The 27,219-nt window shown below is 43.5% G+C and overlaps 3 protein-coding genes across 16 annotated transcripts in view; 1 reads left to right on the top strand and 2 right to left on the bottom strand.

Annotated features, from left to right (window-relative positions):
• Positions 1-6,130, bottom strand: part of SUPT20H (SPT20 homolog, SAGA complex component) — a 37,699-nt gene extending 31,569 nt beyond the window's left edge. For 10 of the 14 annotated variants that reach the window (XM_043891618.1, XM_043891626.1, XM_043891628.1 and 7 more), the window contains exons 1-4: positions 5,979-6,130; positions 3,703-3,799; positions 1,112-1,147; positions 387-445 (exon numbers count right to left, since the gene is read on the bottom strand). In XM_043891618.1, coding sequence (XP_043747553.1) covers positions 387-445; positions 1,112-1,147; positions 3,703-3,705 — 98 coding nt within the window. In that variant the 5' untranslated portion in view covers positions 3,706-3,799; positions 5,979-6,130. The other 4 variants (XM_043891619.1, XM_043891620.1, XM_043891622.1 and 1 more) reach the window with 4 other exon arrangements.
• On the top strand, positions 5,418-7,916 carry LOC122686658 (wiskott-Aldrich syndrome protein homolog 1-like). The gene is made up of 3 exons (XM_043891862.1): positions 5,418-5,550; positions 5,770-6,348; positions 7,862-7,916. Exons 1-3 carry the CDS (start codon positions 5,418-5,420, stop codon positions 7,894-7,896), a joined length of 747 nt encoding a protein of 248 aa, XP_043747797.1. The 3' UTR covers positions 7,897-7,916.
• Positions 7,917-23,143: 15,227 nt separating this feature from the next.
• Positions 23,144-24,366, bottom strand: LOC122686522 (transcription elongation factor A protein 1-like). The gene has a single exon (XM_043891634.1). It carries the CDS (start codon positions 24,364-24,366, stop codon positions 23,989-23,991), a length of 378 nt encoding a protein of 125 aa, XP_043747569.1. The 3' UTR covers positions 23,144-23,988.
• Between the last annotated feature and the right edge of the window lie 2,853 nt (positions 24,367-27,219).

Below are 27,219 nucleotides of genomic sequence, written 5' to 3'. Positions count from 1 at the left end.
TTTGAATTTTCCTGTCATTCCCCCACAATTTCCCAAAAACCGGGTGTGAAGAGGGGCTGGACATGGCAGCTGACATCAACTTAGAAATTACTGATACAGCTGACCCCTGCACAACATGGAGGTTAATCCTCATGTGACTTATAGCTGGCCTTCTGTATCTGTGGTTCCTCTGCATCCAGATTCAACCATGAAGTACAGTAGTGTTTACTGTAAAACATCTGCAAATAAATGGACCTGCACAGTACAAACCCACACTGTTCATGGGTCAACTATATATGCTAAGTACCCATGATACGACATTTCTAGCTCAGTGTCTAGTAAGAAATAAATGGTGGCTATCATCACATTTCAGCATATCTAAGATACCAACAATTAAGTACTCATACCTTCCACTAGATAGGTATTTCCTTTTAGGAGGTCTCTGCCGGGCACTTTCAATGACATACTAAAAAAGAAAAGTTTAAGAAAACAGCTGGCCTTTTGCTTAGTGCATGAACAACTGCATTAAGTATATTTAAATCATGTGTAAGGCTAAAGACTATTCAATCATTTGAGTCCCGCATGCATATTAAATCATACCTTTTAGGGAAACCTACTAAACTTCTAAATATATGTAATAAACAAGTGAAATTTAAACTGTAGTAAAATTTAGCTCAATATTTACTTGCATGTTATGAGCAAAATCATACCATTTCACCACTGTGCTTTCACAGTCAATAATATTTTCAATGTTTTATAGTTGTTCAGAATATATACAGCATACCCAATCACAAAGACTCTATATATTTGAGCTACTTCCCCTTTAATTAAGCAAATAGAAAATTGCTTAAAACAGAAAACATAGTTTCAGAAACTCTATGTCCTTGTTTAAATATTTAACTCACAATACTGTTCAGTTTTTATTCCACAGCATTACTATCTGAGCATTCCAAGTAATAGATGATTCAAACATCATCTGGTATTCTTATATATATATATATATATTTACAGAAAGTATACTCATCCTAATATTAATGTACGTCCTAGACAGTCGCATACGAAAATCTCTTAAAACCGGGTTTTGTCAATTAAAGACAATACTATTTCAATATGTAACTTAGTCATGCCTCACCTCTGCACGATCCAAAGCCAGTTCTAAAGCTTGTTGCTGTAAAAAGCAAATGGTGTATTTTATCACATTAGTTATTTTCACACAAAAATAACTTAATATACATATAACATTTTCTAATTAAATGTTTAAATGTGTTTTACTTTTTAAAGTAGGTATAAAATTTTCTTTTCTTTCTCTCCTCCACCCACCTCACTGCATGCTCAAGACATATTACAGGAAAAAATACGGTCATCTCAGACATCTGATTCTGACCACAAATTAGTTAAGAAATGCTACAATGATTTTCTCTGGTCACGCTTGTACAGCTGATATAGGGCTAAAGATTCAATATGGTAACTATTACCATTTTATGAACTTCAGCATTTTAAGAGCATCATTCAGGAAAATATACTGGCTATCAGGTATGCAATTTAGTGAAGCAAAAACTAAAATCCCTTAAGCTGCTAGGAATCCTAAAAACTGAGGGGGCTATTATGTTGGTGCCTAGTATCAACTCAGACATTCTTAACATTATGTATAGAAACTAGGCCAGTGCCTAGTAGAAACAGAATAAGTGATGGCTACCCTTACCAATTTTTAATGAATTTAAGATACCATCAGTTACATGCCTGAATTATTATTTAACATTAGGGAAGAAGAGTATGCTGCCAATAAATTTAAGATGTCACTGACTGTATCATAGATACATTATTAACTCAGTAATTAAAATGTAAAAGCAAAAGCAGATGCACCTTAGAACTGATGAAAATACAGTGTTATTATTGCATGCAGTTTGAGATCTACTAGTAGATCCCTATCCTTCTTTGATTTCTTAGAATTGCTTCTTGGCCTTTTGGCTAAGATCAAGTGTGATTTCTTAGAGACCTATCTTATAGCGCGAGAGAGATTAATAAGAAGGGTAAACTCTGTCTTCTTTATCTGTATAGCATTCTTTTGCAATGATACCCAACAATAAAAAGTACTAGATTAAAAAAAATTTAAGCCAATATACCACCAAAATCTTTCTAGTTTTGTGGTTTGGGTATCACAAAGAATTATACCATTTTTCATTCACAATGACAATCACTTTTAATTTCACTGAGAGGCAAATAATTCTCTATTTTTAAGAACCTATATTTTTCTGTGTCATTTTGGACTCTCCAACAATTCAATCTACCAAGTTCCATGGAGTAAAAACTCCTAGCACGCATCAAAACCCCAACTGTGCAGGAGTAAGAACATATATGTCCAGGTCTCAGAAATCACAAAGGCTGAGGTGACCCTGTCATCCCAGTTATAAGGATAGAGAATTAACATTACAAAAACAGTCAGCCTTTTAGAAGAGCAATAGAACCTGTACATTATCAAGCATCTAAATGGAGTAGGTAAAAGAAAGTCTGAAATATGCCATTACTTCAGAAGGTTGTTAAATTTATATCAACTTATTAAAAAAATCTCAAGGGCAGAATTCAGTGAAACTGCTTCCCAGGGATTCAAAATTAGATTCTTGAGCATAAACTATTTTCCATTATATACTCTTGACAAAAACGCAAGGTTCTTTTATTTTGGCCATAAAACCTTATAGAGTAAGTTTATAACTTATCAAAAAGTTATGAAACACAATCAAATGTATACTCCAAGACAATTTCAAACAGCCACTCTTCTCAAATATTTAATCTTCTGATATCAAAACTGTAAAGGGTCCAGTGAAATATACCTGCTATGTAAATGTTAGTATCATTTATTCACTACTGCATTCAAATACTTAAGATAACATGAAAGTAAAATATAAGGCAAGAAACCCATTGTGATAGCTCCACTTTTCTCTAAAAAGGCAAGGGTACACAGGCAAGATCCCAACAAGAGAAGACACATGTTTTCTGAAGTTTATTCAACATGGTGGTCAGTGCTCTTTATATCTCTGTCGAATGCTGTTTCTTTATAACATCAGAAAGTGATCTTTTTCTTCTGTTTTTAATTTTTTAATGTCTAAAGTTAAATGCCCAGCCTTAAGTATGTTTAGTGACCGTAAGTGGTAAGCAGAAATGTGCCATTAGAAGGCTAACCCTAATGCTGCTTAAATGTTAATTGCAGTAAGCAGGTTATATTTGTTAAAAAAAAAAAATCTGTACTAACAAGAACTTCAAAATATGAGAAACCTGTGCCCCCAAAACTATTTATACTTATACCCAAGGTTCTTGCCAGTGATTTGGACTATGGTAAAGTAAATAGAGGACTTCCCTGGTGGCTCAGATGGTAAAGAATCTGCCTGCAATGCAGGAGACCAGGATTCAATCTGTGGGTTGGAAGATCCCCTGGAGAAGGGAATGACTACCCACTCCATTATTCTTGCCTGGAGAATTCTATGGATTTTTTTTTTTTTTTTTACTACTTCACATAAATAAGGACAGATAGATTATCTGTGTACCCTGGATATGATTATAATACTGAATTGAGAGATGAGCCTCGTATTTTAAGATTTTGCATGCAATTGCTAAGTAATTTCCCAGGTAGGGTAACTAGAGCAGTTAACAAGAATATTTGTTTCATATTGATATTTTTTGAGGGAAGAGAATATTCTAAGAATATTAACATATTGATTTGTAGCTCACCATTGTGATATAAAACAAGAGTCCAAAAAGGAGAAAATTTATGTGCGTTGATGAAGCTGGATGAAAACCATATCTTTAGAAATCAATCTTAAGAGTACTGAAAAACAAAAATGACAAAACCCCTAAATTAACATAAATCAACATATATCAGATTACTTAGTAATTAACAAGGAAAGTTATTTGAGGTATATATATTTGTATGACACTTTAAAAATAACCAGTCACAAATTCACACATTGACAGTCTATTCACTCATTCTGAAAAATACTGTTTTAACTAGGTAGAGCAAAAAAAAGCTTGCAAGTTAAAATCATTACTCAATTTCTTACAAATATTTAACATCCAGGAGAGAATGTTTCTTTAATTTCTTCTATCTTCACAGTTACTGCTCTGTGACTCAGGATTTTAACAGCCTGCCCTTTGGCCTTGGTCACTGCACAGTTCATTTTACAAATCAAAACATTTCATCACATCTGCAGATAAAAGTCCTCTCTGACATTCTCTCAAATGCCCCAGGCTACACTGCCCAATGTAGCTCCAGTCCTTCCAGCTTTTCCTTTCCTCAAGCAAACAAGATACACTCTAGAAGAACCTCATTCCTCTCATCCTGGCTGCACAACAGAGTAACCTGGGGACTTTTAACAGGTGGGACATACCCATGCTCCTCCAGAAATTCTCATTAATTGGTCTGGATTAGGGCCCAGAGGTCAGCATTTTTGACTCTCCCTAAGCAATTCAAAAGTGCTGCCAATGTTGAAGTCTACTGCTGGATCTTCTCTGCCTCTCACAGAGATGCTATGTTTGCTCTGAAAGTGATGCTAAATAAACCTTATTTGTAATCTAATTCTTTACCTAACTCCTTGTAATCACCCCGTGTGTCTATACACAACTGAGCACACCTTTAAGCAACAGAAAACAGTATTTTCCATGTAAAATTATTTTGGTTTGTTTTCGGTGAACCCAAAGTTTAAGTTTTGCCAGTTCGGTCTTTAAAAAGAAGAAGGTAGAATACAGGAGGAAATTCACAAACCCACCAAAAATGACAAGCACCGTACAGGTTCCAGGAATAAGCATTTCACAAATGAGTAAGACGTTAATCCTATTCTACAAAAGTTCGTGGAAGATTTAAGGTGAACTTAAGGTGAAATTTTTCTGACCCCTGAATCTAAAGATGAAGATACACTAGGTATAGGCAAAATGTGATGACTTTAAAATCAGACCTCTTGTCACTAAACTGTGGGGGATGGAGGAGAGGAGGGCTTAGTGACTTTAAGTATTTAAGTGCTACAAAACCCCATAACCACTTACAAATCCAAACATTCTGACCGTAATACAGAATTTACTAGAACTGTCAGAAAACCACTGTAACTATCATCGTAGCCATTTTACAGAATAAGGCTCTCAGAACTAGTGATTTTGTCAGGATCACACAACTAGACCGGAATTCAGACTCCTCTTTTTAATCTTGAGATTTTTACTGTTAAATCTTACAACCTTCAGACCACTCAACCCAGCACCCGTTTTTGAATTTTTAAAAGCATTTAAAATAAGGACTTGATTCTGCTCAGACTAATACTTTGTCTTAATTTTGATCTATTTTTACATCATGGTTATCAAACATTTTTCACTGTACTCAATGTAACTCCGAAAACCGAGCTAATCACTTTCTATCCCGAGTCCTAACAGAGACTATTAGGCGCGGCCCCTCCCCGGTGATGGTTAACGGAGATGGCTTCCAGGGGCGGCTATTCGCCAAGTTTATTTCTGAACTCCCAGGAACCACAGCGAGGATCGTCAGCAATCCAATTCTAAATACCGCCATCAATCCCACTGACTTCCCTGACGGACGTGAGTCTCTTGCAACTGCTCGAGCTTTGTGAACAACTTAGACTTTACTTGAAAAACGCCCCAATTCCACAGCCCAGTTGACAGTCTTATTCAATATGGACACCAAAAACCCCGCCCCCGCCACCCTCCCCACAAAAAGCGCTATGCAAAATTCTAGCGAATTTCCGGAAATAACTGCAAATGCAAACCAAACGTCAACACTAAAATAAAACACCCGAGAGGCGAAGAAGGCGACCGCCGGGGGTGCTGCTGGCTCGGCCCGGCCCGCCGCGTCTCCAAGAACACCGTCTTCCTCCCGCGGGCGCCGGGCCCCGGAAGCGGCGAAAAGCCACTCGGGAAGCCGTTCGTTCCCCTCTGACCCCGCCCCGAGTCTCGCGCGCCTACCCCGCCCGCCGCGGGCGCGCCGCTGCCCTCCCGCCGCGGCCCACCTGTGCAGACTGCCGACTCTTGACCGCGCCCTCTGCTCGGCCGGAATGCAACGCACCGACCTCGGCCCCGCACTGGCTGCTGCGCACTGGCTGCTGCGCGCTGTCCCCGCACGCCCCGCCCCCGCTCCGGCCCGCGCGGCGCCACAGGCCTGCCGACCGCCTGTTCCGGCGCCCACACTTCCGACTGGCGCGCTGGGCGGTGCGGGCGGCCGGCCGCGGGCGGAAGTGGTGGAAGTGGGCAGGCTGGGCCGCGGCCGGCGGGCTGGACGCCCGGATGCTCCCGCCTGGGTCCGCCCCCGCGTGCCCCTTAGTGACTCGAGCCCGGTGACGGGGCGAGGTCCACGAGCGCCTTCGCCGACCCGGCGTACAGGTCTGTAAAAGGCGAGGTAGCCTGTGACTATTTGTGAGGTAGGGAGCCCGGTTGAAATACTACAGTGAAAGAAGCTTGGAACGAACTAGCCTTGTTGCTCAGTCCATCCTCATGCTCAGGAACCACACCATTCCTGCCTATACTGGTGCCGGCCTTGCAGTCTGTGATGGTGTACCAGTCAAATGCCAATGAATTTAATGTTAAAAAGCAAAACACTTCACTGAAGAGTTCTAAAAATTCAGAAGCGGAATAATCAGCGCACATTGCAGTGTCTGATTGTAATTCTCCACTTTTGAACAACTTCGGCTGTTGGGTTATAAACTTAAGAAAAAATTATTATTGAAATGAAACTCAAAAAACCTAAAATGAAACATCTTTAAATACACAATTCGGTGTATAGTATAATCGCAATGTTGTAAAACCACTAACAATGTCTAGTTGCAAACCATTTTTTTCTTTCCTATTAAAAATTACATTATTTTCTGCTCGCTCCCGGAACGTAGCAGGAACAACTGCTTTCAGACTTGAAAGAAAGAGAGGTCACTTTTCAGTCGTGTCTGACTCTTTGCGACCCCATGCACTGAAGCCCAGACTCAGTCTGGTTTTACCTAATCCTAGTATTTCACGTAAATTGATTATATGATTTTGTGCTGTCTGCTTTCACATAAAGGTGTTTTCCAGGTTCCTCCACTGTATGGCAATTATCAGTATCTGATTATTTTTCATGGCTAATACTCCATCTTATTTGTATGTATATACCACAATTTACCCATCCATCCAGCGGTGGACATTTGGGTTGTTCACACCTTTGAGCTATTGTGAATAGTGCTGTTATGAATATGTGTGTGGAAGTATTTGTTTAAACCCTGTTTTCAACTCTTTGGGGTATATACTGTTCAAGAAAATCAGAATCTGACAGTAATTCAACCAGTGAATCAAAACAAAACAATTTATTTAGGAATTATTGCAATAGAGAAAAGAGACCTTGGTATAGAACTGGGGTCAGTTAAACAAAAACATCATAAACAAGTGAGAACCTATAGCCAGTGGGTGGATATTTCCTAAAATGAAATGCCATAGATAAGGGCTAAATTCTGGCCCAACCATTTTATCAGGTTTCTTAACTGAAGGCAGACCAGGTTGATGTAATATTGAAGATAGGGGATGAAGAATTTGATGAGATATTGAGGATGATAAGCTTTCCAGGGAGGGGCTCTTAACTGACCTAACTGAAATCTTATGACAAGTAGTTGATGCAGGTCCCACAAGGCCAGTACTAAAGTAGAGGCTGAGAGGGCTTAGAGGAGCCTGACTAAAGTCAAGGAAACACTCCTTGTGAATAGCCAGGAATGGAACTGCTGGGTCATGTGGTAATTCCATGCTTAAATATTTGCAGAGTCGATAAACTGTTTTCCACAGTGGCGGAGATGTTTTACATACTAATAACAGTGTATGACAGTTTCAATTTCTCCACATCCTCACCAACAGTTTTGTCTTATTTTGTTTTTGATAGCCATCCTTGGGTCTTCCCAGGTGACTCAGTGGTAAAGACTGGCTGCCAATGCAGGAGATGCAGGAGACTCCGGTTGTTGGATCTCTGGGTCAGGAAGGTCCCTGGAGGAGGAAATGGCAACCAACTCCAGTATTGCCTGGAAATTCCCATGGACAGAAGAGCCTGGCCAGCTGTAGTCCATGCAGTTGAAAGGAGTTGGACACTGCTGAGCACACATGCATAACTGGCCTAGTGGGTATGAAGTTGTGGTCTCATTGTGGATTTGAATGGTTTGCCTTGGAAACGAACAGAGATCATTCTGTCTTTTTTTTTTTTTTCATTCTGTCTTTTTTGAGAGTGCATCCAAGTACTGCACTTTGGACTCTTTTGTTGACTGTGATGGCTACTCCATTTCTTCTAAGGGATTCTTGCTCAGAGTAATAGATATAATGGTCATCTGAGTTGAATTCATCCATTCCAGTCCATTTTAGTTTGTTGATTCCTAAAACGTTGATGTTCACTCTTGCCATCTACTGTTTGACCACTTCCAATTTGCCTTGATTCATGGACCTAACATTCCAGGTTTCTATGCAATATTGCTCTTTATAGCATCGGACTTTACTTCCATCACCAGTCACATGCACAACTGGGTGTTGTTTTTGCTTTGGCTTCGTCGCTTCATTCTTTCCGGAGTTATTTCTCCACTGATCTCCAGTAGCATATTTGGCACCTATCCTGGGGAGTTCATCTTTCAGTATCCTATCTGTGAGGCTGTCACGGCTAATGCCATGACAGGCAGCCTAGATTAGGAGTAGGCCTGGTTTCCCGGGGTAACATAATTATCAGGCCTCCTGGAGCTAGCCAATCAACATATGCCTAGCAAGAAAAAGGGAACCTATAAGGGGAAAGCTGAAAGCCCCACGTTGGGCCAACAAAAATTGCCTTGCAACTGTGTAACCAATCCGCTTGCGCCAACTACCCGCTGTGTAACCAATCCGTTTGTGCCAACTACCTGCTGCTTTTTTTGACCTAATAAATACCCGAGAGAACTGGGGCTCGGGGCCTTTTCGTCCTCACACCCTTGGTGAGGGCGGGAGGCCCTGGTTCGAGTCAGTAATAAATTCCCTTATTGCGAGTTGTATTGTTTTGAGGAGTCTTCTCTCCCGACCGGGGATTTGGACTATGGGCGGAACATTTGGGGGCTCGTCCGGCATCCCTTGACCGGGGAAGAACGCTCTTTGGAACAAAGGGGAAAAAGGACAGGTAATAGCACCGGTGCTCAGGCAGGTCTGGAAAAGCCCGGTGTAAATCTGAGGCCCTGCTGTGAAGCAGGAAGGTATCTGGCGCAGGAAGCCCAGTGTAAATCCGAGGCCCTCCTAAAAGGCAGGAAGGAGTCTGGCGTGAGGGAAAGCTTTCCGTAAGGGAGCGGATTGGCCGTTCCGGCTGGCGTGAGGCCGAGGCCAGCGAGCATGCTGGAAGGCAGCCAGCTCTGCGGGAAGGAGACCTCCTCTCCTAAGCCCAGATCTGGGGAACAGTGGATGCCATTCGGTAAGGTGACCCTTGTTCCAGAGGATAGGGAAACTCAGGGGGTCCCGCCCCCCAGTTCTGTGTTGTCGGCCGATGTGTGTCTGTCTCTGTCTGTGTGTTTTTCTACGCCCTTTCGCGTCTGTATAACTGCCGGCATTGTCTCCTGTCTCGTTGTTCTTTGGTGTGTCGTTGTCTACTTCCTCCTGTAAAGCCCTGGAGCCTCGTTTCTGTTTCTGAGAGTTTCAGTGAACAGGCAGACAGTTGGGGCAACTGATGAGTCCTGGCCAGGGCTACTCCCTGGTGGATTCTGAAGGCCTCCCAACAAGTCAGCCCCGGTAACGGGAGCCCGAGAGGGTGAAACTCTTTTCTTTTTTCTCGTATTCTAAACCGAGAATCTGGCCAAATAAAAACCCATCTGTGTGGGCACGGAACAGGCACTTAAGAGCTGATAGGGTGCCTGCCACTGGAAAACTCCCATGAAAGGATAAGTGGGTCACGGAATGGGCTAGAAACCCTTAGGGTGCCTGCCCCCAACAAGAAAACTTCCGTGCAACGACTAAGGCACTCAAATAGTTCCACGAAGCATACCACAAGCCCAACCTCCTGGCCGCCACCACTCCCGATAGGATTTTTTGGTGGTAATTCTCAGTGACTTTCTTCTGACTCTTGCTATGGGGCAAGGAGAATCCACCCCACTCTCTCTCATGACTGATCATTTCTTGGATGTCAGGGCTAGAGTGTATGATCTGTCGCTACTGGTTAAAAAGAGTAAATTAATAACCTTTTGCTCTGCAGAGTGGCCCGCCTTCCAAGTTGGATGGCCTCCAGAGGGAACTTTTCAACCTTCTATTATTCGGGCGGTGAAAGAGAAAGTTATGGCTCCTGATCCCTGGGGCCACCCGAGCCAAGTCCCATATGTTAGGGTCTGGCAAGATCTAGTAGAAGATCCACCCGAATGGTTAAAACCTTTTGTTTACAAACTCCCTGATTCTCCTAATGTACAGGCCCTGGTTATGGAAACTCCCACTCCCCCAGAGGAAGCCGAGAAGAATAAGGGCCCAAAACCGGTCTTGCAGGAATCCTCATACCGGAACCTGATTGACTTGGAGATGGAAATTAGGCCCCCGCCATATGCCCCTCCTCCGTTGCAGGTTCCCCCGGGGGGAAGAGCACCCCCCCCCCACCGATGAATCAGAAGGGATAAGGGAACCCCGACCCCGGAGAAGAAATAGAGGAAATAGGGGTGAGCAGGATCATGGGGACCCAGAGTTACCTTCATCTGCTGTACAGGCAATCCCTGTCCGAGTGGGACCAGCTAACCCGGACGGAGAGCAAACCTATCAGTACTGGCCCTTTTCCACGAGTGATCTGTATAATTGGAAAACCCAAAATCCTCCTTTTTTAGAGAAACCCCAAGGCCTCATTAACCTCTTAGATTCCATTTTGTTCACTCATAACCCCACCTGAGATGACTGTCAGCAGCTGTTGCAGGTGCTCTTCACCACGGAAGAACGGGAGCGAATCCTGGCAGAGGTGCAGAAACGGGTCCCGGGGGTCGACGGGAGACCAACCGCCCAGCCTCATCTCGTGGACGAGGGGTTTCCTCTGTTGCGGCCTAACTGGGATTTTGAGTGAGTGGAAGGTAGGGAGCGTCTCCGAGTGTACCGCCAGACTCTAATGGTTGGCCTGCAGGCCGCAGCTAGGAAGCCGACAAATTTGGCGAAGGTAAATTTAGTAAGGCAAGAGCCCACTGAGAGCCCGTCAGCCTTCCTAGAGAGGCTAATGGAAGCCTTTAGGCAATATACACCTATGGACCCCCAGGCTGAGGAATCACGCGCTGCAGTTCTACTAGCGTTTGTGAATCAGGTAGCCCCATCAGGCAGCCCCAGATATTAAGAGAAAATTACAAAAGATAGAGGGGTTAGGAGAACAGACAATACAAGACTTACTGAAAGCAGCTGAAAAGGTATTTAATAATAGGGAGACCCCAGAAGAAAGGGAGGAACGACTTCGTTGGGAGGAAAGGGAACTAGCTGAGAAGATCAGGAAAGAAGATAGGGAACATAGGGCGAAGGAAAACCGGAAGAACCAGAGAGAGCTAGCCAAGATTCTTTTTGTGGGGATGAAGGCCAGAACAGAATTGAGGGAGCCTCGAGGCCCCCAGACGGGAGAAAAAGAGAGACCAAAAAGGCAGGCCCTAAAGAAAGATCAGTGAGCTTATTGCAAAGAATGGGGGCACTGGAAAAATAAGTGCCCTAAGAGGAACCCAAAGAGAGGAACAACCCAGAGAGAGAGAATTTCCCCTGGAACTCGAGTTCTATATGCGGGGGAAGACAGTGACTAGGGGAGTCAAGACTCGGCACCCCTCCCCGAGTCCTGGGTAACCATACATGTGGAGGGGAAACCCGTTGGCTTCATGGTGGACACTGCCGCCCAACACTCTGTTTTAAATCAAAAACTGGGACCAATGTCTAAGAAAACCAGCTTGGTGCAGGGAGCCATGGGGACAAAAAGATATTGTTGGACCACGGAACGGAAAGTAAATCTGGGGACCCACCAGGTGTCCCATTCGTTTTTGGTGATACCAGAATGCCCAGCCCCTCTACTTGGACAGGACTTGTTGACTAAAGTTAATGCTCAGATCCATTTTGACCCTGGGGGAATGTCAGTCACGGATGGACTTGGACAGCCGATACATGTCTTGTCTCTAGCTTTAAGAGATGAATATAGACTTTTTGTGCCTAAGCCCTCAGAGGTTATAGCACCAGATATACAACCGTGGGTCCACAAATACCCGTTGGCATGGGCAGAAACAGCAGGAATGGGACTGGCTAGACAGAGACATCCGGTCGTCATCAAACTAAAAGCCGAGGTGACTCCTGTGAGGGTGAGGCAATACCCTATAAGCCAGGAGGCTCGGCGGGGGATCACTCCCCACATTCGACGGCTCATGGATGCCGGAATTCTCAAGCGGTGCCAATCCCCTTGGAACACCCCCTTACTACTGGTGAAGAAGCCAGGGAGTACGGATTACAGACCTGTCCAGGACCTACGAGAAGTCAACAAGTGGGTGAGTGACATACACCCTACTGTCCCCAAGCCGTATACCCTCCTGAGCAGTCTGCTGCCTGAGTACACTTGGTACACTGTCTTGGACTTGAAAGATGCTTTTTTCAGCCTACCCCTGGCGGCCCAGAGCCAGGAGATATTTGCCTTTGAGTGGACTGAGGGGAAAGGCCAACCGGTAGTACAACTAACTTGGACCCGCCTCCCACAAGGGTTCAAAAACTCCCCTACCTTGTTTAATGAGGCTTTGAGTGAAGACCTCTGTGAATATCGGACTCGCCACCCAGAGGTCATCCTGCTGCAATATGTGGATGACCTTATGTTGGCTGGAACCACAGAGGAGGCATGCAGCCGTGCCACCGGTGACCTCTTACAGACTCTAGGCACCTTGGGATATCGTGCTAGCGCAAAGAAGGCGCAAATATCCTGGCAAGAGGTCACCTATTTGGGGTATAAGATCAGGCAGGGGCAAAGGTGGCTAACTCAGGCCATGAAGGAAACAATATTGCAGATACCAGAGCCCAAGACCCCCCGCCAGGTGAGAGAGTTTTTGGAGACTGTTGGATATTGTAGACTGTGGATCATGGGGTTTGCTGAGAAGGCCCCGCCCTTGTATGAGAGAAGTAAAGAGACCCCAAACTGGACTTGGACTGAGCCAATGAAAGAGGCTTTCCAGACACTCAGACGGGCCCTACTAGAAGCCCCAGCCCTTGCCCTGCCTAACCCAAATAAGCCATTCCAGCTGTTTGTAGATAAAAAGCAAGGAATAGGAAAGGGGGTCTTGATGCAACAATGGGGACCATGGAAGCGGCCGGTGACATACCTTTCAAAGCGATTAGACCCGGTGGCCGCTGGGTGGCCCCCTTGCCTCCGCATCATTGCAGCCACTGCCCTCCTCGTCCGCAATGCCGACAAGTTGACGTATGGACAGCAACTCTGGGTTTACACCCCCCACGCCATCGAAGGGGTTTTAAAGCAGCCGCCGGGTAAGTGGATCTCCAATGCCCGTTTGACACATTACCAGGCCCTGCTGCTTGATGCCCCACGGGTGCGTTTTCAGACCCCTTGCTTCCTGAATCCAGCCACTCTTCTACCTAACCCAGAGAAGGACCGCCCTCTCCATGATTGCAGTGAGATACTGGCTGAGGCCCTGGCGGCTCGAAAAGACTTAACTGATGTGCCGCTAAACAACAGTGAGCTAGTATGGTTCTGTGATGGGAGCAGCTATGTAAAAGATGGACAAAGGAAGGCGGGAGCCGCTATAGTTGATGATTCAGGACAGACAATATTGGCTGAGACACTTCCCCCAAACACGTCTGCACAAAAAGCAGAGTTGATTGCCCTAATACAGGCTCTGGAACAAGCAAAAGGGAAGAGAGTCACCATTTTTACGGACAGCCGATATGCTTTTAGCACTGTCCATATTCAAGGTCCGATATACCAGGAAAGGAGATTTAGAACAGCAGAGGGAAAAAAAAAGTCAAGAATTTGCCCGAGATCCGCAGGCTCCTGAAAGCTGTTCAACTGCCCCGGGCAGTAGCAATTGTACATGTCCCCGGTCACCAGAAAGGAGAAGACCCTAGGGCACGGGGCAATGGGGCTGCTGATGCGGCCGCTCGAGAAGCGGCCAGCCGGGACTACGCCGCCCCCATATTAGCCATGGGACTTCCACCTCCTGGTATGGGGACTCTGCCACCAGTCCCTGACTATTCCCTCCCTGACCTCGTTTGGATCAATGAGGATCCCACCCTCCAGAAGGATGACAAAGATGGATGGTACCAAGATCAAAACAACAACCTGATATTGCCTGCCATCCTGGGTCGTCACCTATGTGAACACCTGCACACAACTACACACTTGGGGGAGAAAAAGACCTTGACACTTCTCCAGATGGCCTGCCTGAGGTTCCCTCGACAAAATGCAACTGTACAAGAGATAATCCAGGCTTGCAAAGCATGCCAGCTGATGAGGACAGAGAAAAGGCAGCACATTGGAACGAGGTACCGAGGGGAAGAGCCAGGGCAACACTGGGAGATAGATTTCACTGAGGTAAGACCAGGCAAGTACAGGTATCACTATCTGTTGGTTCTGGTAGATACCTTCTCGGGGTGGGTAGAAGCCTTCCCCACTAAGGGAGAGACAGCAACAGTGGTTGCTAAAAAGATCTTAGAGGAGATAGTGCCTAGGTACGGGCTGCCAGTGACCATGGGCTCTGATAACGGACCTGCCTTTGTGAGCCAGATTGTACAAGGGCTGGCACAAGCTCTGGGGACAAAATGGAAGTTACATTGTGAATATAATCCCCAGAGCTCAGGACAGGTTGAGAGAATGAATCGGACCCTAAAAGAAACTTTGACAAAGTTGGCAATAGAGACTGGCGGGGACTGGGTGACCCTCCTTCCCTCGCGCTCTTTCGAGCACGTAACACCCCTTATAAGCTGAATCTTACCCCTTTTGAGATTCTGTATGGAAGACCCCCTCCTGTGTGTCCTATGTTTGAGGGAAAATGCCTACCACCCCCTACCTTGGGACAATTTCAGCAAACACTGATGGCATTAAGTAAGGTGCATAGCCATGTTTGGAAATTAATTCGAGAGATACACGAGGGTCCAAGCAAGGGGACCATCCCCTCACATAATATTGGCCCGGGTGATTGGGTTTGGGTAAAACGACACCAATCTAAAGCATTAGAACCTAGATGGAAAGGCCCTTATGTTGTTCTCCTTACCACTCCTACTGCTGTTAAGGTCGACGGGATCCGGCCCTGGGTTCACTGCAATCACGTGCGGCAAGCCACCCCGGAAGAACAGGAGAAGGCGCAAGCAGAATGGGAGGCAAGACCTCACCCGTCAAATCCTTTGAAACTGAAACTCGTACGACGGGAGCCCTCTTAACTCTCCTGCTGATAACAGTTTTCATCAGCCCAGGAGCAACCAGCCACAACCCCCATCAGCCAGCTAACCTGACTTGGGTGATCTACAATCCTGAGACTGGAAAAGTGCTTAATTCGAGCTCCAACGTGGCCCCCAAAGGGACATGGTGGCCAGTACTGACCTTTGATTTGTGCGTGCTGGCGGCTGACGGTAATGGATTTGGTCTCCACCAACTGACCAAGTTCTTTGCCCACGGCTCTTTCGGTCTGTTCCCCCGTAACTGTGAGCGAAAAGGCCCACAGTACTACGAACAGGTGCCTGTCTATGTCTGCCCGTGGGGGAGAAGGGATCGGAACCAAATTGAAAAATGTGGGAGAGTTGACTCTTTTTATTGCGCCGCTTGGGGTTGCAAAACCACGGGAACAGTCCATTTCGCACCTACAAGAATCCTTGAGCTCCTTGGCTGAAGTAGTGTTACAGAATAAGAGAGGTTTAGATTTGTTGTTTCTGCAACAAGGAAGATTATGTGCAGCACTGAGAAAAGAATGCTGTTTCTATATCGACCATTCAGGGGTGGTACAAAAATCTCTCCAGAAAGTAAGAGAGAGACTAGCCCAGTGGAAGAGAGAACGAGAAGCCCAACAAGGCTGGTTTGAATCTTGGTTTCAGCGCTCCCCCTGGTTGACCACTTTGATTTCCACCCTCCTGGGTCCACTCATAATATTAATATTGTTACTGACCTTTGGTCCATGCATTTTAAACCGTCTGGTCTCATTTATTAGGGAGCACCTAAATACCCTCCAAATAATGGTATTGAGACAACAATATCAGCCAATTTCACAGGGTGAGGAGAAAGATTCCTCTACAAAAGTACAAAGACGGGGGAAATGTGAGGCTGTCACGGCTAACACCATGACAGGCAGCCTAGATTAGGAGTAGGCCTGGTTTCCCGGGGTAACATAATTATCAGGCCTCCTGGAGCTAGCCAATCAACATATGCCTAGCAAGAAAAAGGGAACCTATCAGGGGAAAGCTGAAAGCCCCACGTTGGGCCAACAAAAATTGCCTTGCAACTGTGTAACCAGTCTGCTTGCGCCAGCTACCCACTGTGTAACCAATCCGTTTGTGCCAACTACCTGCTGCTTTTTTTGACCTAATAAATACCCGAGAGAACTGGGGCTCGGGGCCTTTTCGTCTTCACACCCTTGGTGAGGGCGGGAGGCCCTGGCTCAAGTCAGTAATAAATTCCCCTATTGCAAGTTGCATTGTTTCGAGGAGTCTTCTTTCCCGACCGGGGACTCAGACTACGGGCAGAACACTATCTTTTTGCCTTTTCATACTGTTCATGGGGTTCTCAAGGTGAAGAAGGAATTCATAGGGCCTGGACTCCATCTCAGGCTGTCCCTGCTGATCGTGCTAGGCCGCCTCACCAATGGACTCTGAACTCTGTGCTTAGCGCCTGTGGGAATGACAATGGAAGGATAAGACCCGCTCTGGGCAGGGGAATCTTGAAGATCACATCCAGGTTAAGAGAAAACAGACACTAATCACCCCTGCCTCGGACAGTATCTATCAGAATGTAACCACAGGCTTATCGGTTATTAACTGGTTGGAATATAACTGCGGGCTTATTGATTATTAACTGTTTGAACACAAAACACATGAATGATGGGGTTATTATGATTGTATTTACCCTTCCTTTGTAAGCCTCAAGGGATTTGGGCTGGTGGGTTTGGACATGGGGTATAAAAGATTTTCACAAATGCTGGTCGGGGTCCTTGGCTAAGAGGAGACTCTGCCTTGGGCCCGCCGGTGTAATAAACTGCACTCCACTATCTGCATTGTCCTTCTGAGTGAGTCTGTTTCCCGGAAAGCATGGCTATGACAAAGGCAAGAATACTGAACTGATTTGCCATTCCCTTCTCCAGTGGACCACACTTTGTCAGAACTCTCCACCATGACCCGTCTACCTTAGGTGTCCCTACATGGCATGGTTCATAGTTTCATTGAGTTGGACAAGGCTTTGGTCCATGTGATCAGATTGGTCAGTTTTCTGTGATTGTGGTCAGTCTGTCTGCCCTCTGATGAAGAAGGGTAAGAGGCTTATGGCAGCTTCCTGATGGGAGAGACTGACTGAGAGGGAAACTGAGTCTTCTTCTGATGGGTGGGGCCATGTTCAGTAATCTTTAATCCAATTTTCTGTCCATGGGCAGGGCTGTGTTCCCTCCCTTTTATTTGACCTGAGGCCAAACTATGGTGGAGATAATGAAGATAATGTTGACCTCCTTCAAAAGGTCCCATGCACACACTGCTACACTCAGTGCCCACAACCCTGCAGCAGGCCACACTGACCAACACCTCCACCAGAGACTCCTGGACACTCATTGGCAACTCTGGGTCAGTCTCATGGGGTCATTGCTCCTATCGCCTGGGTCCTGGTGCACACAAGGGTCACTTCATGATCTGAGCCACAGTCAACTCCCAGTCTTGTTTTTGCTGACTGTATAGAGCTTCTCCATCTATGGCTACAAAGAATATAATCAATCTGATTTTGGTATTGACCATCTGGTGATGTCCATGTATAGAGTCTTCTCTTGTGTTTCTGGAAGAGTGTGTTGGCTATGACCAGTGCATTCTCTTGGCAAAACTCTATTGGCCTTTGCCCTGCTTCATTCTGTACTCCAAGGCCAAATTTACCTGTTACTCCAGGTATCTCTTGACTTCCTACTTTTGCATCCCAGTCCTCTATAATGAAAAGGACATCTTTTTTGTGTGTTAGTTCTAAAAGGTCTTGTAGGTCTTCACAGAACCGTTCAATTTCAGCTTCTTCAGCATTACTGGTCAGAGCATAGATTTAGAAGATTTGATTATCACACCAGATAATCACGATGGTGGGATCACTCACCTAGAGCCAGACATCTTGGAATGCAAAGTCAAGTGGGCCTTAGGAAGCATCACTAAGAACAAAGATAGTGGAGGTGATGGAATTCCAGTTGAGCTATTTCAAATCCTAAAAGATGATGCTGGGAAAGTGCTGCACTCAATATGCCAGCAAATTTGGAAAACTCAGCAGTGGCCACAAGACTGGAAAAGGTCAATTTTCATTTCAACCCCAAAGAAAGGCAATCCCAAAGAATGCTCAAACTACCGCACAATTGCACTCATCTCACACACTAGCAAAGTGATGCTCAAAATTCTCCAAGCCAGGCTTCAGCAGTATGTGAACCGTGAACTTCCAGATGTTCAACCTGGATTTAGAAAAGGCAGAGGAATCAGAGATCAAATTGCCAACATCCGCTGGATAGTCGAAAAAGCAAGAGAGTTCCAGAAAGATATCAACTTCTGCTTTATTGACTAAGCCAAAGCCTTTGATAGTGTGGATAACAACAAATTGTGGAAAATTCTGAAAGAGATGGGAATACCAGACCACTTGACCTGTCTCCTGAGAAACCTGTATGCAGGTCAAGAAGCAACAGTTATGGAGAAGGAAATGGCAACCCACTCCAGTATTCTTGCCTGGAAAACCCCATGGACGGAGAGGCCTGTTAGGCTACAGTCCATGGGGTCGCAAAGAGTCACACACGAATGAGCAACTTCACTTTCACTTTCATGGTGGTCCAGTGGTTAAGACCCTATGCTCTCAATGCAGGGGGGCCTGGGTTCAATCCCTTTTCAGGGAACTAGATCCCACATGCTGTGCCTAAGAGTTCACATGCTGCAACTAAAGATCTGCATAAATAAATAATAAATATTTTAAAAAAGAAAAAAAAAGAAGCAACAGTTAGAACTGGACGTGGGAAAACAGACTGGTTCCAAATAGGGAAAGGAGTACGTCAAGGCTGTATACTGTCACCATGCTTATTTAACTTATATGCAGAGTACATCATGAAAAATGCTGGGCTGGATGAAACACAAGCTGGAATCAAGACTGCTGGGAGAAATATCCATAACCTCAGATATGCAGATGACAACACCCTAGTGACAGAAAGCGAAGAAGAACTGAAGAACCTCTTGATGAAAGTGAAAGAGGAGAGTGAAAAAGTTGGCTTAAAACTCAACATTCAGAAAACTAAGATCATGGCATCTGGTCCCATCACTTCATGGCAAACAGATGGGGAAACAATGGAAAGAGTGACAGACTTTTTTTTTTTTTTGGCTCCAAAATCACTGCAGATGGTGACTGCAGCCATGAAATTAAAAGACGCTTACTCCTTGGAAGAAAAGCTGTGACCAACCTAGACAACATATTAAAAAGCAGAGACATTACTTTGTCAACAAAGGTCTATCTAGTCAAAGCTATCATTTGTCCAGTAGTCATGTGTGAATGTGAGAGTTGGACTATAAGGAAAGCTGAGCACTGAAGAATCGATGCTTTTGAACTGTGGTGTTGGAGAAGACTCTTGAGAGTCCCTTGGACTGCAAGAAGACCCAACCAGTCCATCCTAAAGGAGATCAGTCCTGGGTGTTCATTGGAAGGACTGATGTTGAAGCTGAAACTCCAATACTTTGGCCACCTGATGAGAAGAACTGACTCATTGGAAAAGCCCCTGATGCTGGGAAAGATTGAAGGTGGGAGGAGAAGGGGATGACAGAGGATGAGATGGTGGATGGCATCACTGACTTGGTAGACATGAGTTTGAGTAAACTCTGGGAGTTGGTGATGGGCAGTGAGGCCTGGTGTGCTACTGTCCATGGGGTCGCAAAGAGTCGGACACAACTGAGTGATTGAACTGAACTGTGGTCTTGATGTGCAGTTCTCTAATGGCCAGTGATATTGAGAGTCTTTTCATGTTCTAATTGGCCATTTGTCTATATTCTTTGCAGAAATGTCTATTCAAGTCATTTGCCCATTATTAAATTCGGTTGTTTGTTTTTATATATTCTAGATACTAGACCCTTACCAGATATATGATTTAGAAGTATTTTCTCTAGTTCTGTATACTGTCTTTTCACTTTTCTGATATTTTTTTGATATACAAACTTAAATTTGTGATGAAATCTAATTTATTTTTTTTCTGTTGTGAATTGTGATTTTGATATCATATTTAAGAATCCATTGCCAAATCCAAGGTCATAAGGATTGTTGAAAACCATCTCTGTATTTTGTTTTATACAAAGCAGAAAGTGAGTTTATCCCAAGGTTTTCAACCTGCAAGCCAAGAAACTCCAGGCTATGGGAATTCTGAGTTCCTCACAGACCAAAGGGTGTATATAGGGTATATGCAGAAGTAATTTGACTTTTTCAGCTGATCTTTATTTGGATCAGGGTAGTTGTGTCAGGGGAACAAGGAAGTCCAAAGATAGCATAAACAGTCTTGGTCTTTGAGGATGACTGGCATCTTCTGCTGATTTCCGAGAAGGGTGTAAATTCTTGCAAATTACATTAGATAATGTTTTGTTTTTCTTTAATGCACCTCTGTTGTCCTCCATTTTGTCCCCAGTATAAGTGACATCACTTTAGTTTGGGTTCTACAGGATTTACCCCTATTTTCTTCTAAGAGTTTTATAGTTTTAGCTCTTATATTAAGTCAGTAATCCATTTTGAGTTTACTTTTCTATCTGTTCTGTGGTAGGCATTCCATTTCATTCTTTTGCATGTTGTCCTTGAACCATTTGTTGCAGAGAATGTTCTTATCCTCAATGAATGAACTTGACATCCTTGTCAAAAATCAGTTTGCTATAGATGTATGGGTTTGTTTCTGGACTGTTAATTCTATTCTACTGTTCTATATGTCTGTCCTGTGCCAGTACCACACTGTAGCTTTATACTAAGTTTTGAATATTGGGAAGTGTAAGTGCTCCAGTTTTGTTCTTCTTTTACAATATGGTTTTGGCTATTCAGGCCCCTTGCAATTTTATATGAGTTTGAGATCAGCTTTTTTGTTTGTGCAAAAAAAAAAGCAACTGGGATTTTGATAGGGATTGAATTAGGCATTGAAATAGTAGGTCTCTTTGACAATTGTTGTTATCTTAAAACATTAAGTCCTCAAATCTGTGAACATGATGTCTTTACATTTATTTAGATTCTTTTTAATTTTTTTTGCAATATTTGTAGTTTCCAGGGTACAAGCTTTCATCTCTTTAGATAATTTATTCCTATATATTTTTTTTCATTTTTGAATGCTATCTTAGTCTGCTCAGGGTCGCTATAGCAAAATGCCACAGGCTGGGTGCTGTAAACAATAGAAATTTCTTTCTCACAGTTCTGCTTGGGAAGTTCAAATATCAAGATGCTGACAGACTTGGTTTCTGGTGAGAGTTCTCTTCCTGGCTTGTAGAAAGCTGTCTTCTCCTCACGTGACAGTGAAGGAGAGAAAGGGAGCCTTGGTAACTCTTCTTATAAGGATAACTAGGCCCTCTCTTCAAAAACAATCCCACTGCAGAATAAGGCTTCAACATCTGAACTTTGGGGAACACAACTTAGTCAATAGTGGTTGTTCAGTCAGTCATGTCTCACTCTTCGTGATCCCATGGACTGCAGCACACCAGGCTTCCCTCTCCTTCATCATCTCCCAGAGTTTGCTCAAACTCATGTCCATTGAATCAATGATGCCATCCAACCATCTCATCCTCTGTTGCCCCCTTCTTCTCCTGCCCTCAATCTTTTCCAGCATCAGGATCTTTTCCAGTGAGTGTTTGTGATGGACAGGGAGGCCTGGCGTGCTGCGATTCATAAGGTTGCAAAGAGTTGGACACGACTGAGCTACTGAACTGAACTGAACTGAACTGACTCTTCGCATCAGGTCACCAAACTATAGTAAATTCAGTTATAAATAAAATCATTACTGAATTTTCTTTTCAGGTTATTCATTGTTGATGTATTAAAAAAGAATGGATTTTTGAGTATTGATCTTGCACTCTGAAAACTTGCCACATTTGTTTATTAGTGCTAATAGTTGTATGTGGTGTGTGTGTATGTGTTCTTTAATACTTTTAATATATGGAATCATGTCATCTGTTAAAAATTGGTCAAGTTTTACTTATTCCTTACAATTGGGGTGCCTTTGATTTCCTTTCCTTGCCCAATTGCTCTGGCTAGTCATCCCTTCATTTTAAAGAATTGGTTCATGCCAGGAAGAAATAGAAGATCTTAACAGAGCCATCACAAGCAAGGAAATCTAAACTGTAATCAGAAATCTTCCAGCAAACAAAAGCCCAGGACCAGATGGCTTCACAGCTGAATTCTACCAAAAATTTAGAGAAAAGCTAACACCCATCTTACTCAAACTCTTCCAGAAAATTGCAGAAAAAGGTAAACCTCCAAACTCACTCTATGAGGCCACCATCACCCTAATTCCAAAACCAAAGATGCCACAAAAAAAGAAAACTACAGGCCAATATCACTGATGAACATAGATGCAAAAATCCTTAACAAAATTCTAGCAAAGAGAATCCAACAACATATTAAAAAAATCATACACCATGACCAAGTGGGCTTTATCCCAGGAATGCAAGGATTCTTTTTTTTTTTTTTCAACAAAGTCAAGTCATATTTCCAAAAGCCAAAATCTATTAAGAACAAGTAATACACATGTACAAGAAATTACAAGAAATGAGGATCACAGTTAGTTACAAATGCAAAATAATATCTAATTATCCCAGACTTGTGAACAGAATAATTAAAATCAATTTCATATGCTAGTTCAAATATTATATACAATTTAGATAAGCTGGTCAAGTATTACTTGAATACACACCATGTCTGATAAACTTATAATTACACTGCCTCTTATCCTCTTTTAATATTTGTAGGTACATGCCAATATAGGAAAAAAAAATGTAATTTCCACTTGTGTGTTTACTGAGAAGAGTAACATTCTACTGTGTATGTTTCATATTGTAAAAAAGTTGTTATATTTTCTTTTAAGAAGAAAAAAAAAGGTAAAAATTAACTGCCAAAAGTTTAATATCCACTTATAAAACTGAAAAAAAAAAAGTTTTGAAACAGATACCATTATGTGGTCTCCCTACTGACCTGAAACTACAGAAGGCGTTTAAGGAAGGGACACTATGTCAAAACCAGAGACTAACCCAAGGGAGGCAAGTTACTTTAAAAATCTGATTTGCAGGAAAACTAGCTAGTTGACCTAGTCTTAAAGCTAATTACAAAATCCATCTTCTTAATGGTCCAGATGTTTTGCCAATGCTTCCAACTCAACAGAACTTCCACCGGTTTCCACACTCGTTGCAGACGACAAACGTTGTCATGGGTTCATCAGCACTCCGCGTTTGTACCTGTGTGTAGGTGCAGTTCTTCTTCTTAGACTTGCCACACGTGAACAAGTCCGTCTGGGTCCCACCCGTCTTGGCCATCTGATGCTCTCTGATGGCTTCTTTGGTCAAGTTTTTCCGCATCTCTTTGAGCTCATCACTAGCCATCTCCTCTGCTGTCATTCTAGCAAACAAGTCAGGAGGAATGTTCCCACACAGCACGTTTTTCCTTAAATTTGGATTTTTGGCATCCTTAAGATTTGATATCCTACTTCGTACTCTATTTTTGTATTTCATGTCTGTATTCCTTATTTCTTGATAGACAGCTTCCTCGATCTGAGAACCCAATTCTTCCTCTTCAGCTCCAATGGCGATGTAGTCATCTCCCGTTCGTAGAGCAGTAGCGAGCATCTCCCAGCACTTTAACTGCACAGAATCTGAAGTGCTCGGCGCCCGAGGAAAAGATGAGACTTACGTGTCCCGGGCATTGGTCTCGTCCTTTCTGCTGCTCACGTTGCCGCTAGAGCTGCTTTCCTCTCTTGCTTCAGGGCTATTCTGTGACGTAGCTACAGTATCTTTTTTCTTTTCTTCAGAGTCTTTATCTGTTGATGGTCCATCTAATAACTTTTTCCAGGATTTGATGAGGGACTTTGCTAAAGATGTAACTTCTTCATCTGTGCTCTGCTTGCGAATAGCATTCACTGACATTCCAATTCTTGTGGACTGTAATAGTTCCAGGGTCATGGGAATATTCTTAAGCTCCTTCAGTAAATCCAATGCTCCAGCCGCGTTCTTCTTCTGCACCATCTTGTCCATCTTCTTGGCAATGCGGATCACCTCGTCCTCCATGGCTCCGGCGGGCCTGCCCCGCGCCCGGCCGTATGGGACGGGAAGTGCGTGAAGCTGGCTGGCGGTGGGCGAGCCCAGGCGTCTGCGAGGTGCCTCAGCAGGCTGGGCCCAGACGCTTCCTCACCCACCGAGCCCGCGGCAGCCAAGAATTCTTTAATATCCGCAAATCAATCAATGTAATACACCACATTAACAGATTGAAAGATAAAAATCATATGATTATCTCAATAGATGCAGAGAAAGCCTTTGACAAAATTCAACACTCATTTATGATTAAAACTCTCCAGAAAGCAGGAATAGAAGGAACATACCTCAACATAATAAAAGCTATATATGATAAACCCACAGCAAGCATCACCCTCAATGGTGAAAAATTGAAAGCATTTCCCCTGAAATCAGGAGCAAGACAAGGGTGCCCACTCTCACCACTACTATTCAACATAGTGTTGGAAGTTTTGGCCACAGCAATCAGAGCAGAAAAAGAAGTAAAAGGAATCCAGATAGGAAAAGAAGAAGTGAAACTCTCGCTGTTTGCAGATGACATGATCCTCTACATAGAAAGCCCTAAAGACTCTACCAGAAAATTACTAGAGCTAATCAATGAATATAGTAAAGTTGCAGGATATAAAATTAACACACAGAAATCCCTTGCATTCCTATACACTAACAATGAGAAAACAGAAAGAGAAATTAAGGAAACAATACCATTCACCATTGCAACAAAAAGAATAAAATACTTAGGAGTATATCTACCTAAAGAAACAAAAGACCTATACATAGAAAACTATAAAACACTGATGAAAGAAATCAAAGAGGACACAAACAGATGGAGAAACATACCGTGTTCATGGATTGGAAGAATCAATATTGTCAAAATGGCTATTCTACCTAAAGCAATCTATAGATTCAATGCAATCCCTATCAAGCTACCAATGGTATTTTTCACAGAACTAGAACAAATAATTTCACAATTTGTATGGAAATACAAAAAACCTCAAATAGCCAAAGTAATCTTGAGAAAGAAGAATGGAACTGGAGGAATCAACCTGCCTGACTTCAGACTCTACTACAAAGCACAGTCATCAAGACAGTATGGTACTGGCACAAAGACAGAAATATAGATCAATGGAACAGAATAGAAAGCCCAGAGATAAATCCATGAACCTATGGACACCTTATCTTCGACAAAGGAGGCAAGGATATACAATGGAGAAAAGACAACCTCTTTAACAAGTGGTGCTGGGATAACTGGTCAACCACTTGTAAAAGAATGAAACTAGAACACTTTCTAACACCATACACAAAAATAAACTCAAAATGGATTAAAGATCTAAATGTAAGACCAGAAACTATAAAACTCCTAGAGGAGAACATAGGCAAAACACTCTCCTACATGAATCACAGCAGGATCCTCTATGACCCACCTCCCAGAATATTGGAAATAAAAGCAAAACTAAACAAATGGGACCTAATGAAACTTAAAAGCTTTTGCACTACAAAGGAAACTATAAGTAAGGTGAAAAGACAGCCCTCAGACTGGGAGAAAATAATAGCAAATGAAGCAACAAAGGCTTAATCTCAAAAATATACAAGCAACTCCTGCAGCTCAATTCCAGAAAAATAAATGACCCAATCAAAAAATGGGCCAAAGAACTAAACAGACATTTCTCCAAAGAAGACATACAGATGGCTAACAAACACATGAAAAGATGCTCAACATCACTCATTATCAGAGAAATGCAAATCAAAACCACAATGAGGTACCATTACACGCCAGTCAGGATGGCTGCTATCCAAAAGTCTACAAGCAATCAATGCTGGAGAGGGTGTGGAGAAAAGGGAACCCTCTTACACTGTTGGTGGGAATGCAAACTAGTACAGCCGCTATGGAGAACAGTGTGGAGATTTCTTAAAAAACTGGAAATAGAACGGCCATATTACCCAGCAATCCCACTCCTAGGCATACACACTGAGGAAACCAGATCTGAAAGAGACATGTGCACCCCAATGTTCATCACAGCACTGTTTATAATAGCCAGGACATGGAAGCAACCTAGATGCCCATCAGCAGACGAATGGATAAGGAAGCTGTGGTACATATACAGCATGGAATATTACTCAGCCATTAAAAAGAATTCATTTGAATCAGTTCTAATGAGATGGATGAAACTGGAGCCCATTATACAGAGTGAAGTAAGCCATAAAGATAAAGAACATTACAGCATACTAACACATATATATGGAATTTAGAAAGATGGTAATGATAACCCTATATGCAAAGCAGAAAAAGAGACACAGATGTACAGAACAGACTTTTGGACTCTGTGGGAGAAGGCGAGGGTGGGATGTTTCGAGAGAACAGCATGTATATTATCTATAGTGAAACAGATCACCAGCCCAGGTGGGATGCATGAGACAAGTGCTCAGGCCTGGTGCATGGGAAGACCCAGAGAATCGGGTGGAGAGGGAGGTGGGAGAGGGGATCGGGATGGGGAATACATGTAACTCCATGGCTGATTCATGTCAGTGTATGACAAAACCCACTGCAATGTTGTGAAGTAATTAGCCTCCAACTAATAAAAATAAAGGAAAAAAAATAAAGAATTGGTTCATGCAATTGTAGAGGCTGGCAGGTGTGAAATCTATAAGGCAAGCTGGTAGGATGAAAATACCAGATCTCTTTGTTGTTTTAACAAGACCTGCCCTCAGGGGAAACTAGTTAACCAGAACCTAATCTGCTGGAGTTTTATCCCCTGGAGAAGGGAATGGCAACCCACTCCAGTATTCTTGCCTGGAAAATCCCATGGACAGAGGAGCCTGGCGGGCTGCAGTAATGGGGTCAAAAAAGATTCA

The sequence above is a fragment of the Cervus elaphus genome, chromosome 30, assembly GCF_910594005.1.
Source record: "Cervus elaphus chromosome 30, mCerEla1.1, whole genome shotgun sequence".
Taxonomy (NCBI): Eukaryota; Metazoa; Chordata; class Mammalia; order Artiodactyla; family Cervidae; genus Cervus; species Cervus elaphus.
This window is presented reverse-complemented; position numbering and strand designations above follow the sequence as displayed.

Bases quoted from the DNA above. Each gene is read 5' to 3' on its own strand.
- LOC122686658 (XM_043891862.1), top strand. From the start codon at position 5,418: ATGGTTAACGGAGATGGCTTCCAGGGGCGGCTATTCGCCAAGTTTATT. The intron at 5,551-5,769 runs GTGAGTCTCTTG...AAAACACCCGAG, and splicing joins CACTGACTTCCCTGACGGAC to AGGCGAAGAAGGCGACCGCC. The intron at 6,349-7,861 runs GTCTGTAAAAGG...TGTTTTTGATAG, and splicing joins TTCGCCGACCCGGCGTACAG to CCATCCTTGGGTCTTCCCAG.
- LOC122686522 (XM_043891634.1), bottom strand. From the start codon at position 24,366: ATGGAGGACGAGGTGATCCGCATTGCCAAGAAGATGGACAAGATGGTG.